The following is a 12,689-nucleotide window of genomic DNA, read 5'->3' on the forward strand; positions in this document are numbered from 1 at the left end:
GCTTAAAGCAATTTTTGCAAAACACTTGTTACACAGATTTGGAGCTACATTTGACAATTTTTCCATCAAGAATTTAAAAAATAGAGGTAACAATTCCTGCAACATACCAAATTAAGACACCAAGATTTTGAAAAACAGAAGAAAAATCCATGCAGTGATTTGGTTACAAACAGTTTTAAACATTTTGGTGATTTCTGCAAGAATTACAATTTTCAGCAATTGGATGCAGAGCACTTAAACTGCTGAGAAAGCCCCTTAATTTGAATCTAGTGTGTCAGCCATCCATCCTCTGAATGCTCCAGGTCTCTAGTTTGTGGTTGTAAAGTTTCATGAGGCTGTGATTATCCTAGAGGTCACAGCAGCTCATTTTATACACGGAGCTCAAGTTTCACTCACTAACATCATCACACATGAAGAACATTGGGCTCATTGAATCTACAAGAGTGGATGCACAGGATGCACAAAGATCCACACAAAAGAGGACACAACAACACATTTTACTGCAGGAGAAACACTGCATGGGTTCTGCCCCAAACAGCTTCTGATAAAGTGCACAAAGTGGGCATGTCACGACTAAAAACAGCCCAAAGATTTAATGAAGTAACATAAGAAACAGAGATGAGAAGCCAGGGACTTGTGGGGGAAACACAGAACTTATTTTCATTCAGACATCTGCAGCTCAGTTATTCACCAGTTTGGAATGAGTCTCAACCTGAAAAACTGCTGTGTTGAAGCTCCGCCCCTCAGCTGAGTCACCCGAGACAAACCAGGAAACAGGCTGTTATGATAATATTCAGCTTCAGACTAAAACCTCCACTTTGACTGAAAGAGGACGACTTCAGGAGGTTACTGGCAATACTGGAACAGCTCCACTTCACCAGCTGCTGAATCCACAAACTAAACGACAGTTTTATAGGAAAGTGAAAGTAACTTTGAGAGAACAGGGACTGGCTGAGCTTCTTGTCTGCTGTGTTTTCAGCTTCACTCAGAGACTAAATGGCTTCCAGATTAGAGAACGATCTCTGCTGTTCTGTCTGCCACGGCATATTTAAAGACCCTGTCGTCCTGTCATGCAGCCACAGCTTCTGTAAAGACTGTCTACAGAGCTGGTGGACGGAGAAACCAACCAGAGAGTGTCCGATCTGTAATCGAAGATCTTCAAAGGGTGATCCACCCTGTAACCTGGTGTTAAAGAACCTGTGTGAGAGTTTCTTACAGGAGAGAGATCAGAGAGCTTCAGAGGCTCTCTGCAGTCTGCACTCTGAGAAACTCAAACTCTTCTGTCTGGACCATCAGCAGCCAGTGTGTGTCGTCTGCAGTCACTCAGAAGAACACACCAACCACAGATTCAGACCCATCAATGAAGCTGCACAACAACTCAAGAAGGAACTTCAGGAAACTCTGAAGCCTTTAAAGGAGAAGTTAGAGGAGTTTGAAGAAGTTAAAGTGAAGTTTGACGAAACTGCAGAACACATTCAGGTCCAGGCCCGACGCACAGAGACGCAGATTAAGGAGCAGTTTAAGAAGCTTCACCAGTTTCTAGAAGAGGAAGAGGAGGCCAGGATGGCTGCACTGAGGGAGGAAGAGGAGCAGAAGAGTCAGGTGATGGAGGAGAAGATGGAGGCTCTGAGCAGAGAGATAGCAGCTCTTTCAGACACAGTCAGAGCCACAGAGGACGAGCTGAGAGCTGAACACGTCTCATTCCTGCACAACTACAAGGCTGCAGTGGAAAGAGCCCAGCAGCGCCCCCTGCTGGAGGATCCACAGCTGCCCTCAGGAGCTCTGATAGACGAGGCCAAACACCTGGGAAACTTGGCCTTCAACATCTGGAACAAGATGAAGGACATGGTCTCCTATAGTCCTGTCATTCTGTACCCAAACACTGCTGGTCCAGGACTCATCCTGTCTGCAGATCTGACCAGTGTGAGAGGAGGAGAGGAACAGCAGCTTCCTGATAATCCAGAGAGGACTGATTATTACTCTGTTCTGGGCTCTGAGGGCTTTAAGTCAGAGACTCACAGCTGGGAGGTCGAGGTTGGAGACAATACATGGTGGACACTGGGTTTGTTAGCAGAGTCTGTCCAGAGGAGAGGAGACATGGGGTCTGGATTATGGAGAATACAGTTCTGTGGAGATAAATACTTCTTATGGTCACTATCCGATGGATTCACTGTTCTCAAAGTGAAGAAGAAGTCTCAGAGGATCAGAGTGAATCTGGACTGGAACAGAGGAAAGCTGTCGTTCTCTGATGCTGACACTAACACACACGTACACACCTTCACACACACTTTCACTGAGAGACTGTTTCCATATTTTTGCAATTGGGATGATGACAATCTCCCACTGCAGGTCTTACCAGTGAAGGTCTCTGTGGCTGCAGGACAACAGGAATAGAGGATCAGCATCGTCCCGAAGTCTTTGAGGAACGTGTGACCACGTTGTCCTCCTGATGTTTGTTTCTCCGTCAGTGTGAGGAAATTATGTGTGTGTGTGTGTGTGTGTGTGTGTGTGTGTGTGTGTGTGTGTGTGTGTATATATGTATATATGTATATATATATATATATATATATATGTATTTATATATATATATATATATATATATATATTTATATTTGTAGAATAACTAAAGTGTTTTTACTTTAATTTGAGAGTGTTTGACATTTTTTTATGATTTCTTTTAATTCTTTGTACATTAAATGTAAAGTTTTGCTGTAACAAAACCGATATTTTCCTTAATTTTACATTCAGCAATATTATGTGTATGTTTTTTATTTTCATTTTCATTTAACATTCAAGACCATTAAGCAATTGAATCATACTGTTAAAAAAAAAGTTTTAAAATCTGTCCCATTCATTTTTAGGTTTCAATTTCCATGTTCTGATTAATATTTGTAATTAAAGTAATTAACTTCATGAAATTTTCAGTCTTGGGCTTTTATTGTGAAGGGCTCCAGCAGAGAAAATCCTTGCTGTGATCTGGTTTCAGAAACTTTTGACATTTGGTAGATTTGTGTATTTTGTGCGATTGTATGGCATCACTTGTGTTGTGTTGCTGCTTATTGTGAATGTAGTGTGTCAGCCATCCATCCTCTGAATGCCCTAGGTCTCTAGTTTGTGGTTGTAAAGTTTCATGAGGCTGTGATTATCCTAGAGGTCACAGCAGCTCATTTTATACACTGAGCTCAAGTTTCACTCACTGACATCATCACACATGAAGAACATTGGGCTCATTGAATCTACAGGAGTCTCAGCTTTCCAGTCAGACCAGATTTATGCAGCTCACAGACTGTTTAGGGACCCCAGGATGCACAAAGATTCAGACACAAGAGGACACAATAACACATTTTACTGCAGGAGAAACACTGCATGGGTTCTGCCCCAAACAGCTTCTGATAAAGTGCATAAAGTGGGCATGTCACGTCTAAAAACAGCCCAAAGATTTAATAAAGTAACATTTGAAACAGAAAAGAGAAGTGAGGGACTTTTGGCGGAAACAGAACTTATTTTCATTCAGACATCTGCAGCTCAGTTATTCACCAGTTTGGAACGAGTCTCAACCTGAAAAACTGTTGTGTTGAAGCTCCGCCCCTCAGCTGAGTCACCTGAGACAAACCAGGAAACAGGCTGTTATTGTGACTCACTGAGACAAAGAGACACACACACACGTTGAGAGACGGACAATAATATTCAGCTTCAGACTAAAACCTCCACTTTGACTAAAAGAGGACGACTTCAGGAGGTTACTGGGAACACTGGAACAGCTCCACTTCACCCAGCTGCTGAATCCACAAACTGAACGACAGTTTTACAGGAAAGTGAAAGTAACTTTGAGAGAACAGGGAGTGGCTGAGCTGTTTGTCTGCTGTGTTTTCAGCTTCACTCAGAGACTAAATGGCTTCCAGATTAGAGAACGATCTCTGCTGTTCTGTCTGCCACGGCGTATTTAAAGACCCTGTCGTCCTGTCATGCAGCCACAGCTTCTGTAAAGACTGTCTACAGAGCTGGTGGACGGAGAAACCAACCAGAGAGTGTCCGATCTGTAATCGAAGATCTTCAAAGGGTGATCCACCCTGTAACCTGGTGTTAAAGAACCTGTGTGAGAGTTTCTTACAGGAGAGAGATCAGAGAGCTTCAGAGGCTCTCTGCAGTCTGCACTCTGAGAAACTCAAACTCTTCTGTCTGGACCATCAGCAGCCAGTGTGTGTTGTCTGCAGTCACTCAGAAGAACACACCAACCACAGATTCAGACCCATCAATGAAGCTGCACAACAACTCAAGAAGGACCTTCAGGAAACTCTGGAGCCTTTAAAGAAGAAGTTAAAGAGTTTTGAAGAAGTTAAAGTGAAGTTTGATCAAACAGCAGGACACATTCAGGTCCAGGCCCGACGCACAGAGACGCAGATTAAGGAGCAGTTTAAGAAGCTTCACCAGTTTCTAGAAGAGGAAGAGGAGGCCAGGATGGCTGCACTGAGGGAGGAAGAGGAGCAGAAGAGTAAGGTGATGAAGGAGAAGATGGAGGCTCTGAGCAGAGAGATAGCAGCTCTTTCAGACACAGTCAGAGCCACAGAGGAGGAGCTGAGAGCTGAACACGTCTCATTCCTGCACAACTACAAGGCTGCAGTGGAAAGAGTCCAGCAGCGCCCCCTGCTGGAGGATCCACAGCTGCCCTCAGGAGCTCTGATAGACCAGGCCAAACACCTGGGCAACCTGGCCTTCAACATCTGGAACAAGATGAAGGACATGGTCTCCTACAGTCCTGTCACCCTGGACCCAAACACTGCTGGTACAGCACTCATCCTGTCTGCAGATCTGACCAGTGTGAGAGGAGGAGAGGAACAGCAGCTTCCTGATAATCCAGAGAGGACTGGTTATTACTATGTTCTGGGCTCTGAGGGCTTTAACTCAGAGACTCACAGCTGGGAGGTCCAGGTTGGAGACAATACATGGTGGGTACTGGGTTTGTTAGCAGAGTCTGGCCAGAGGAGAGGAGACATAGAGTCTGGATTATGGAGAATACAGTTCTGTGGAGATAAATACTTCTTATGGTCACCATCCGATGGATTCACTGTTCTCAAAGTGCAGAAGACGTCTCAGAGAATCAGAGTGAATCTGGACTGGAACAGAGGAAAGCTGTCGTTCTCTGATGCTGACACTAACACACACATACACACCTTCACACACACTTTCACTGAGAGACTGTTTCCATATTTTTGGAATGGGGATGATGACAATCTCCCACTGCAGGTCTTACCAGTGAAGGTCTCAGTGGCTGCAGGACAACAGGAATAGACGATCAGCATCGTCCTGAAGTCTTTGAGGAACGTGTGACCACGTTGTCCTCCTGATGTTTGTTTCTCCGTCAGTGTGAGGAAATGATGTCATGATGATGTCACATCAAAGACCTGTCAATCACTCTGTGACTGGCAGGCGTCTCTGTAGTTTCCTGTTCGATTATTGATCAAATATATATATATATATATATATATATATATAGGTGTGTGTCTGTGTATGTATACATATATATATTTGTAAAATAACTAAAGTGTTTTTACTTTAATTTGACAGTAAGTGTTTGACAACTTTTGCTGCCAAACTTTTTACAGTTTTTTTATGATTTCTTTTACTTCTTTGTACATTAAATTTAAAGTTTTACTGTAAGAAAACCGATATTTTCCTTAATTTTACATTCAGCAATATGATGTGTATGTTTTTGTTTTTTTTAACTGTCTTTTAACATTCAAGATCATTAAGCAATTTAATGATACTGTAAGAAAAAAACTTTTTTAAAATCTGTCCCATTATTTTTAGATTTCAACTTCCATGTTCTGATTAATATGTGTAATTAAAGTAATTAACTTTATGAAATTTTCAGTCTTCATGCATTATTGGGCTTTTATTGTGAAGGGCTCCAACAGAGAAAATCCATGCTGTGATCTGGTTTCAGAAACTTTTGACATTTGGTAGATTTGTGTATTTTGTGCAATTGTATGGTAGCACTTGTGTTGTGTTACTGATTATTGTGAATCTAGTGTGTCAGCCATCCATCCTCTGATCTGAATGCTCTAGGTCTCTAGTTTGTGGTTGTAAAGTTTCATGAGGCTGTGATTATCCTAGAGGTCACAGCAGCTCATTTTATACACTGAACTCAAGTTTCACTCACTAACATCATCACACATGAAGAACATTGGGCTCATTGAATCCACAAGAGTCTCAGCTTTCCAGTCAGACCCGATTTATTCAGCTCACAGACTGTTTAGGGACCCCAGGATGCACAAAGATCCACACACAAAAGAGGACACAATAGCACATTTACTACAGAAGAATGAATGCATAGGTTCTGCCCCAAACAGCTTCTGATGAAGTGCATAAAGTAGGCATGTCACGTCTAAAAACAGCCCAAATATTTAAGGAAGTATCATATGAGAAGAGAAGCCAGGGTTTACAAACAGAGTTTAGTCTTTTTGTCTCTCGATTTATGTAACTCACAGACTGTTTAGGGACCCCAGGATGCACAAATATTCGCATACAAGAGGACAAAATAGCACATTTGTAGTTCATGGGAAAAACTGCATGGGTTTTGCAGAAAGTGGCCATGTCTGAAAAGACATCTCGAGGTCAGAGGTCAGGCTGGAAATGGCTAAAATGTAGCCTAAATTCAGCGCATTATTTTACCTCCTTCCTGACAAGACATCATGACTTGTTTGGTACCAATAGATTCATTAGATGACAGTCTGAGCTTTCCAGTCAGACCTGAATTATGCAGCTCACAGACTGTTTAGGGACCCCAGGATGCACAAAGATTCACATACAAGAGGACACAATAATGACTGCATGAGAAAAACTGCATTCTCATTCAATGCCAGTTTTCCCTCATCTCATTACTCAGCCGCCTTCCTGACAAGTTTATTTGCAGCCTCTTAAAGACAGTATGTGAGTCAAGGTCACTAGTGTTCCTGTGGGCGTGGGTAAAGTAAAAAACAAATTTATTTTTTCATTTGTCCAGTTCAGACTGATTTCCTCTCTGAGGTTCTTGATAATAACAGGTTCGTTGTCTTGTTTCTGGTAGAGGGAGATGGTGTACGCACCTCAGGACTCGTCACCAAACCGCCGCCTCAGCAACCCGCCGATGTCTTCCCAGCACTCCTCTTCCTCGGCCTCTCCTCAAGGCTCTCCGTCCCGCGCCCGCCTCCTCTACAGCGGCGGCCGGCCCTCTTCCTACGCCGGGCCGCCGCACCACACCCACTCCCTGCCCCACCCGCACCAACACTCCCAGTCCCACCACTCCTCCCCCCACCAGCAGCAGCAGCTCCACCAGCCCCACCATGCCCAGCAGGCCTTCTGCGCCTCCTCCAGCGCCATCCTGGAGCGCCGGGACGTGAAGCCGGACGATGAGGTGGGCGGGTCCAGGACCATGGTGCTGCTGCGGGGGGACGAGCGCGGCGGCGGGGGGATCTACGCCGACCCCTACTCCCTGGGCCCCGACACCAGCCGGCTGAGTCTGGCCGGAGGTCCTCACTCCCCTCTGCCGGCCCGAGCCGACCCCTACGGCTCCTTGTACCGCCGTGGAGGAGGAGGAGGGGGAGGAGGAGGAGGAGGTGCTGGCTCGATGCGCTCCCTCACCTCTTACTCAGCAGCAGCTCTGCAGGGGGAGCTGATGGAGAGCGGCGCTCTCTACAGACCGGGCGGCCCGCTCTATAACGACGCCTACGCCGCGTCGATGCTGGCCATGGGGCTGCGGGTGCCCCCCCCCCTCTTCCCCGCAGAAGATCCCCGACATGAGGGAGTCGTACGGGGGCACCATGCCGGGCCGGGGCTCCCCGGGGAGGCAGAGTCTGAGGAGGGACTCCGTGACCTCGTCCGTGTTCGGGGACAGCCCCAAAGCCAGGGGCCAGGGCTCGGGGCTGGGCCTCACCTCGGAGCAGCTCTGCCTGATGGCCGGGCCCGGAGGGGAGGGGGGCGGCGGCGGGGGCTTCGGATCGCCTCTGCTGGGGAACGAAACAGAGACCAGGTATGATATATTCATCTACACATTCTTCTGCATGCATGAGATTATTCACATTTATCTGACTGAAAAAATAACATTTGCAGCAACTGTTTTTAGTGAAACTAACCAACTTTTTTTTACAGAAATGGATTTATTCTCTTGCACAATTAAAATACACGGTCAGGCAGATTTGCAAAAAACTGCTTGTTTTTTGCTGCCACTAAAAATGCAAAAGTAAGACAGAAAAAATGTAAATATTAAAGCATCTGTAAAGAGCGACATGTGTCTGTGCTGCTGTAGTATTTGCACATACTTAAATTAAGTTACATGCAAACATTTGGGAAATTAAACAGACCAGGTACAATATATTCCTCAACACGTTCTCCTGCATACACAAGATTATTCACATTAATATGGCTGGAAAATTCACATTTGTAGCTGCTGTGTTTAGTGAAACTGTCTAACTTTATTAACAGGAATACATTAATTATCTTGCACAATTAAAATACACTCGATTGCTTGTTTTTTGCTGCCACTAAGCCTGTACAAGTAAGACAGAAAAAAAACTGTAATTCTCAAAGCATCTGCAAAGGGACATGTGTCTCCTCTGCTGGCAAATGAAACAGACACCAGGTAGAATATATTTCAACACATTCTCCTGCACGCATGAGATCATTCACATTAATCTGGCTGCAAAATTCACATTTGTAGCAACTGTATTTAGTGAAGCTAACCAACTTTTTTTTTAACAGAAATACATGAATTCTCTTATAAATTAAACATTAAACCCCTTGCACAGTTAAAATACATTCTCAGGAAGATTTACAAAAGCCTGCTTGTTTTTTGCTGACACTAAACCTGCACAAATAAGACAAAAAAACTGTCATTAAAAAAATTAACTGTAATTCTCAAAGCATCTGCAAAGAGACATTTGCCATCTTGTGCTGCTGTTTGCACATATTTAAACCAACTTTTTTTTTTTAACATAAATGGATTTATTCTCTTATTAATCAAACATTAAACCCCTTGCACAATTAAAATACACTCTCAGTCAGCCACTGTACCTGCACAAGTAAGACAAAAAAAACTGCAAAGTATCTGTAAAAAGCAAATTGTGTCGTCTCTGAGCTCCTGTAGTATTTGCACATATTTAAATTAACTAACATGCAAACATTTGCAGCTAAATTATCTCCTTTCTGCTCAAATTAACCTCATTGCAACAGTCCAATTCACAGAGATCTATGCTAATAGTCACATGCAGTTACACTGAAGTTATTAGCATCCCCAGAGCATGAAGTGGTGTCACACCCGTCACAGTGTTCACATGTGAAGCTGTTTTAACACACTAACAGCTGACAAACTGACATATTAAATCCCATGTATGCTTTCTCTCTGTCACGTTTAATTTGTGCCTGCAGCAGCTCGTCACTCAGGAGCTGCAGCTCCGTCTAAAAATGTCACTTTTCATTTCCCCTAAAGGCAACATTTATACTCTGCAACACAGATAGCTGCAATCAGATGCAAAAGGGCAAACTGCAAAACTTTATGTGCGTGTTTGTTATTATACGAGCACAATATCTTTTAAGAATCGGACCTTAAGATGTTGCAGGTGCGAAATGTCCCTCTTGTGTTTTGTATGATTATTATTATTATTTATTTTTTTTTTTTTCTATCTATTTTTTTTTTTTTTACTATTTATATAATATTTTTTCTTCACTGAGTTATTTCTGTCTTTTTCTATTATAAAGGTTATTATCATTATTTTTTATTATCACTGTTATTTATTTTCTCTCTCTATTTATTTATTTATTTTTCATTTTATTTTTTTTTACGATTTATATATTATATTTTTTTCTTCACTGAGTTATGTATTTCCTTTTCTATTATAAATGTTATTATCATGATTTTTTAAAATTTTCATTATCACTGTTATTTATTTTTTCTCCCTCTTTATTTATGAATTATTTTTATTTTCTGAATTTTTTTTAAAATTATTATTATTTTTTCTATGGTGTATGTGGGAGTTGTGTGTGGGTGGGATTTGATTGACCAAAAATGAGGAAATAAATGATTCAAGACATTGTATCTCAATGCATCCTGTGACGTGCTTCCTTTCTTAAAAAATAATATGTTGATGCAGGATTCCTGGTTTGTTAACAGAGCAGAATATGGACGTTTTATCTTTTTATTCCTGATAGATATTACAGCTTCCTAAAGTACTCTCAATACATTGATTTTTGTCTAAAATTAATAAATCCTGGTTTGTACCACGCTTTAGTGCTTCATAAAGTAATGTGATATTAGGAGGAAACTATGATGTTGTACAGTACTGATCAATATTTAAAACTGTAAGTAATTACCAACGAGCTGTTTGATCAATAGGAGCATTAATGCTGAAGCAGAGGTGAATGATTTCTTCCTTTAACGAACAAACACAGGAGGAGCTCTGGGATATACTGTGATATTTATGATGCATTATATAATAATAATAATAATAATGGTTATAATAATAACAGTATTGTGTGTGTGTGTGCAGGGAGCGTATGGAGGCCATGGAGAAGCAGATAGCCAGTCTGACCGGCCTGCTGCAGAGAGTACTGAGCAGAGCGCCTGAGGCTGAGAGCCCGTAAGACACACACACACACACACACACACACACACACACACATACACATTCTTGTACTTAGTGAATTCCCTTGCAAGGTTATAATAGTTTTGGATTTTTCATTAGATTTAGTTTTAATTTTGTTGTGAATTTTTTAGTTTTAATGAGTTTTTAAAAGTGAGTTTGCTATTTTTAGTTTAGTATTTATTTTTTTGAAATGCTTTAGTTTTAGTTTACAGGGTTGGTACGGGTGCTTGAAATCCTTGAAAGTGCTTGAATTTAAATGTTGTATTTTCAAGGTTTAAAAAGTGCTTGGATTTTGGATAAAGTGCTTGTAAATGCTTGAAATTCTTACTGTATTTCTCTTGCAGTCTGACTATATCCATCTATAGACTATAGATAATCACATGTTGAATGTAAAAAATAATGAGTAGCCTATCTGAAATGAAGACTGTTCCTCCTAAAAGTGTAATACCATCACTGTTGGTATGGTTCAGTGAAATCTCCCCCTTTTAGTATGCAAGTACTCATCTAAAACATGCAATTTACAACAGGTGTAAGATACTGGAAAAGCTTGAAAATGGACCTTGAAAATCCTTGAAAAATGCTTGAATTTGACCACTGCTAAAGTGTACGAACCCTGAGTTTAGTTTTTATTAGTTTTATTTTTTTGTAATGGGGTATTTGTTGGGTGGGAGATTAAAAGAGGTCACAGTAAATTTTGCCTTTATTTCCTTTGTCTGATCCATCTTCATTACGGATGAAAAAAGTTGACAAAGACGAAAATGAAGGACATTTTCACTATAATTTTAGTTAGTTTTATAACCACACAATACAGTTTCAGTTAATTATCATTATCATATAACATTTAACCCTTAAAATAAAGTCTGAAATCTCAAAAAAAGTCTTTAAAGAAGTGAGGACTGGCCGAAACTGGTCCTCACTTTGCAAAAATGCCCTCACTTTGTTGGTTAAAAACGTGTTCTGGTCCTCACTATGTAGGAAGTAAAAGAACACACACACACACAAACACACACACACACAGGGAAACTGCATTTTCTTAAAACTACCGATTGAGACCATACACTCATTATGAGAATGTTTACTGAGTCAGAAGTCATTTTCTCATAGACTTCTATACAGTCAGACTTCTTTCTGCAGCCGGTGGAGTCGCCACCTGCTGGACATCAGGAAGAATGCAGGTTTAAGGTGTTTCCGTGTTTAAAATTAGCTAAATAATCAACATTAAAAATCTGTGTTACGGCATCAAAGTCACCACAGAAAAATGTATAAAAAGTTTATGTTTACATAAACAAAAGAGTATATCAGTTTGAGCATAAACTATAATGCTTTCTAATTGTACAGATTTCAGTTGAATATATGTCACAAGGATCAGCAAATTATTGTATTCTGTGAAACAGGGTTTTACACTGAAAGAAAATATTGGTCTTTTTTGTCAGATTTACTCATTTCAATAACATAAACCAAAAAAAAAAATTACATTAATTACATAAACCTTATTAATGTAAATTAGATTAATTCTATTTGATATAGTTAGATAAACTCTATAGTTTATTCATCTCAGTTTTACTTGATTTAATCACATGAATTGTACTTTTTGGTTTATGTTAGAATTACTTGTCTAAATTTGATGGAAACTTTATTTCTAATTTAAATTATTTAACTTTAATTTGCTTGGTCATATACATTAAACAGAATGTATAAAAAGTAATTACATACACTATTCATTTAAATAAAGTAAATTATATTATTGTATAGTTAGATACATTTTTTTAATCATCTATTCGTCTCAGTTTTATTTGATTTAATTACATGAATTTTACTTTTTGGTTTATGTTTGAACTACTGACTCAAGTTGATGGAAACTTTATTTCTAATTGAAATTATGTAACTTTAATTAGCTTGGTCACATACATACACTGAATGTCTAAACAGTAATTAAATAAACTTAATTAATTTAAATAAAGTAAATTATATCATTCTATTGTTAGATGCATTTTTAATCATCTATTCATCTCAGTGTAGTTTGATTTAACTGGGGGTTTTAGGGTCAATTGGATGGAAATTTTTATATAATTA

General features: G+C 40.3%; 3 protein-coding genes across 3 annotated transcripts in view; all 3 read left to right on the forward strand.

Annotated features, from left to right (window-relative positions):
- Nucleotides 1–12,689, forward strand: part of srcin1b (SRC kinase signaling inhibitor 1b) — a 172,740-nt gene that overhangs the window by 138,689 nt on the left and 21,362 nt on the right. Inside the window, 3 exon segments of the mRNA XM_059325391.1 lie at nucleotides 7,067–7,741; nucleotides 7,743–8,008; nucleotides 10,521–10,610. Coding sequence (XP_059181374.1) covers nucleotides 7,067–7,741; nucleotides 7,743–8,008; nucleotides 10,521–10,610 — 1,031 coding nt within the window.
- Nucleotides 921–2,488, forward strand: LOC131960145 (E3 ubiquitin-protein ligase TRIM39-like). The gene has a single exon (XM_059325388.1). The coding sequence runs from the start codon at nucleotides 997–999 to the stop codon at nucleotides 2,392–2,394; it is 1,398 nt and encodes a 465-aa protein (XP_059181371.1). The 5' UTR covers nucleotides 921–996; the 3' UTR covers nucleotides 2,395–2,488.
- Nucleotides 2,600–5,420, forward strand: LOC131960146 (E3 ubiquitin-protein ligase TRIM35-like). Its single transcript, XM_059325389.1, has one exon. The coding sequence runs from the start codon at nucleotides 3,892–3,894 to the stop codon at nucleotides 5,287–5,289; it is 1,398 nt and encodes a 465-aa protein (XP_059181372.1). The 5' UTR covers nucleotides 2,600–3,891; the 3' UTR covers nucleotides 5,290–5,420.

This window comes from Centropristis striata, chromosome 21, assembly GCF_030273125.1.
Source record: "Centropristis striata isolate RG_2023a ecotype Rhode Island chromosome 21, C.striata_1.0, whole genome shotgun sequence".
In the NCBI taxonomy this organism is placed as follows: Eukaryota; Metazoa; Chordata; class Actinopteri; order Perciformes; family Serranidae; genus Centropristis; species Centropristis striata.

Excerpts from the sequence above, each read along its gene's own strand:
- LOC131960145 (XM_059325388.1), top strand. The coding sequence starts at position 997 with ATGGCTTCCAGATTAGAGAACGATCTCTGCTGTTCTGTCTGCCACGGC.
- LOC131960146 (XM_059325389.1), top strand. The coding sequence starts at position 3,892 with ATGGCTTCCAGATTAGAGAACGATCTCTGCTGTTCTGTCTGCCACGGC.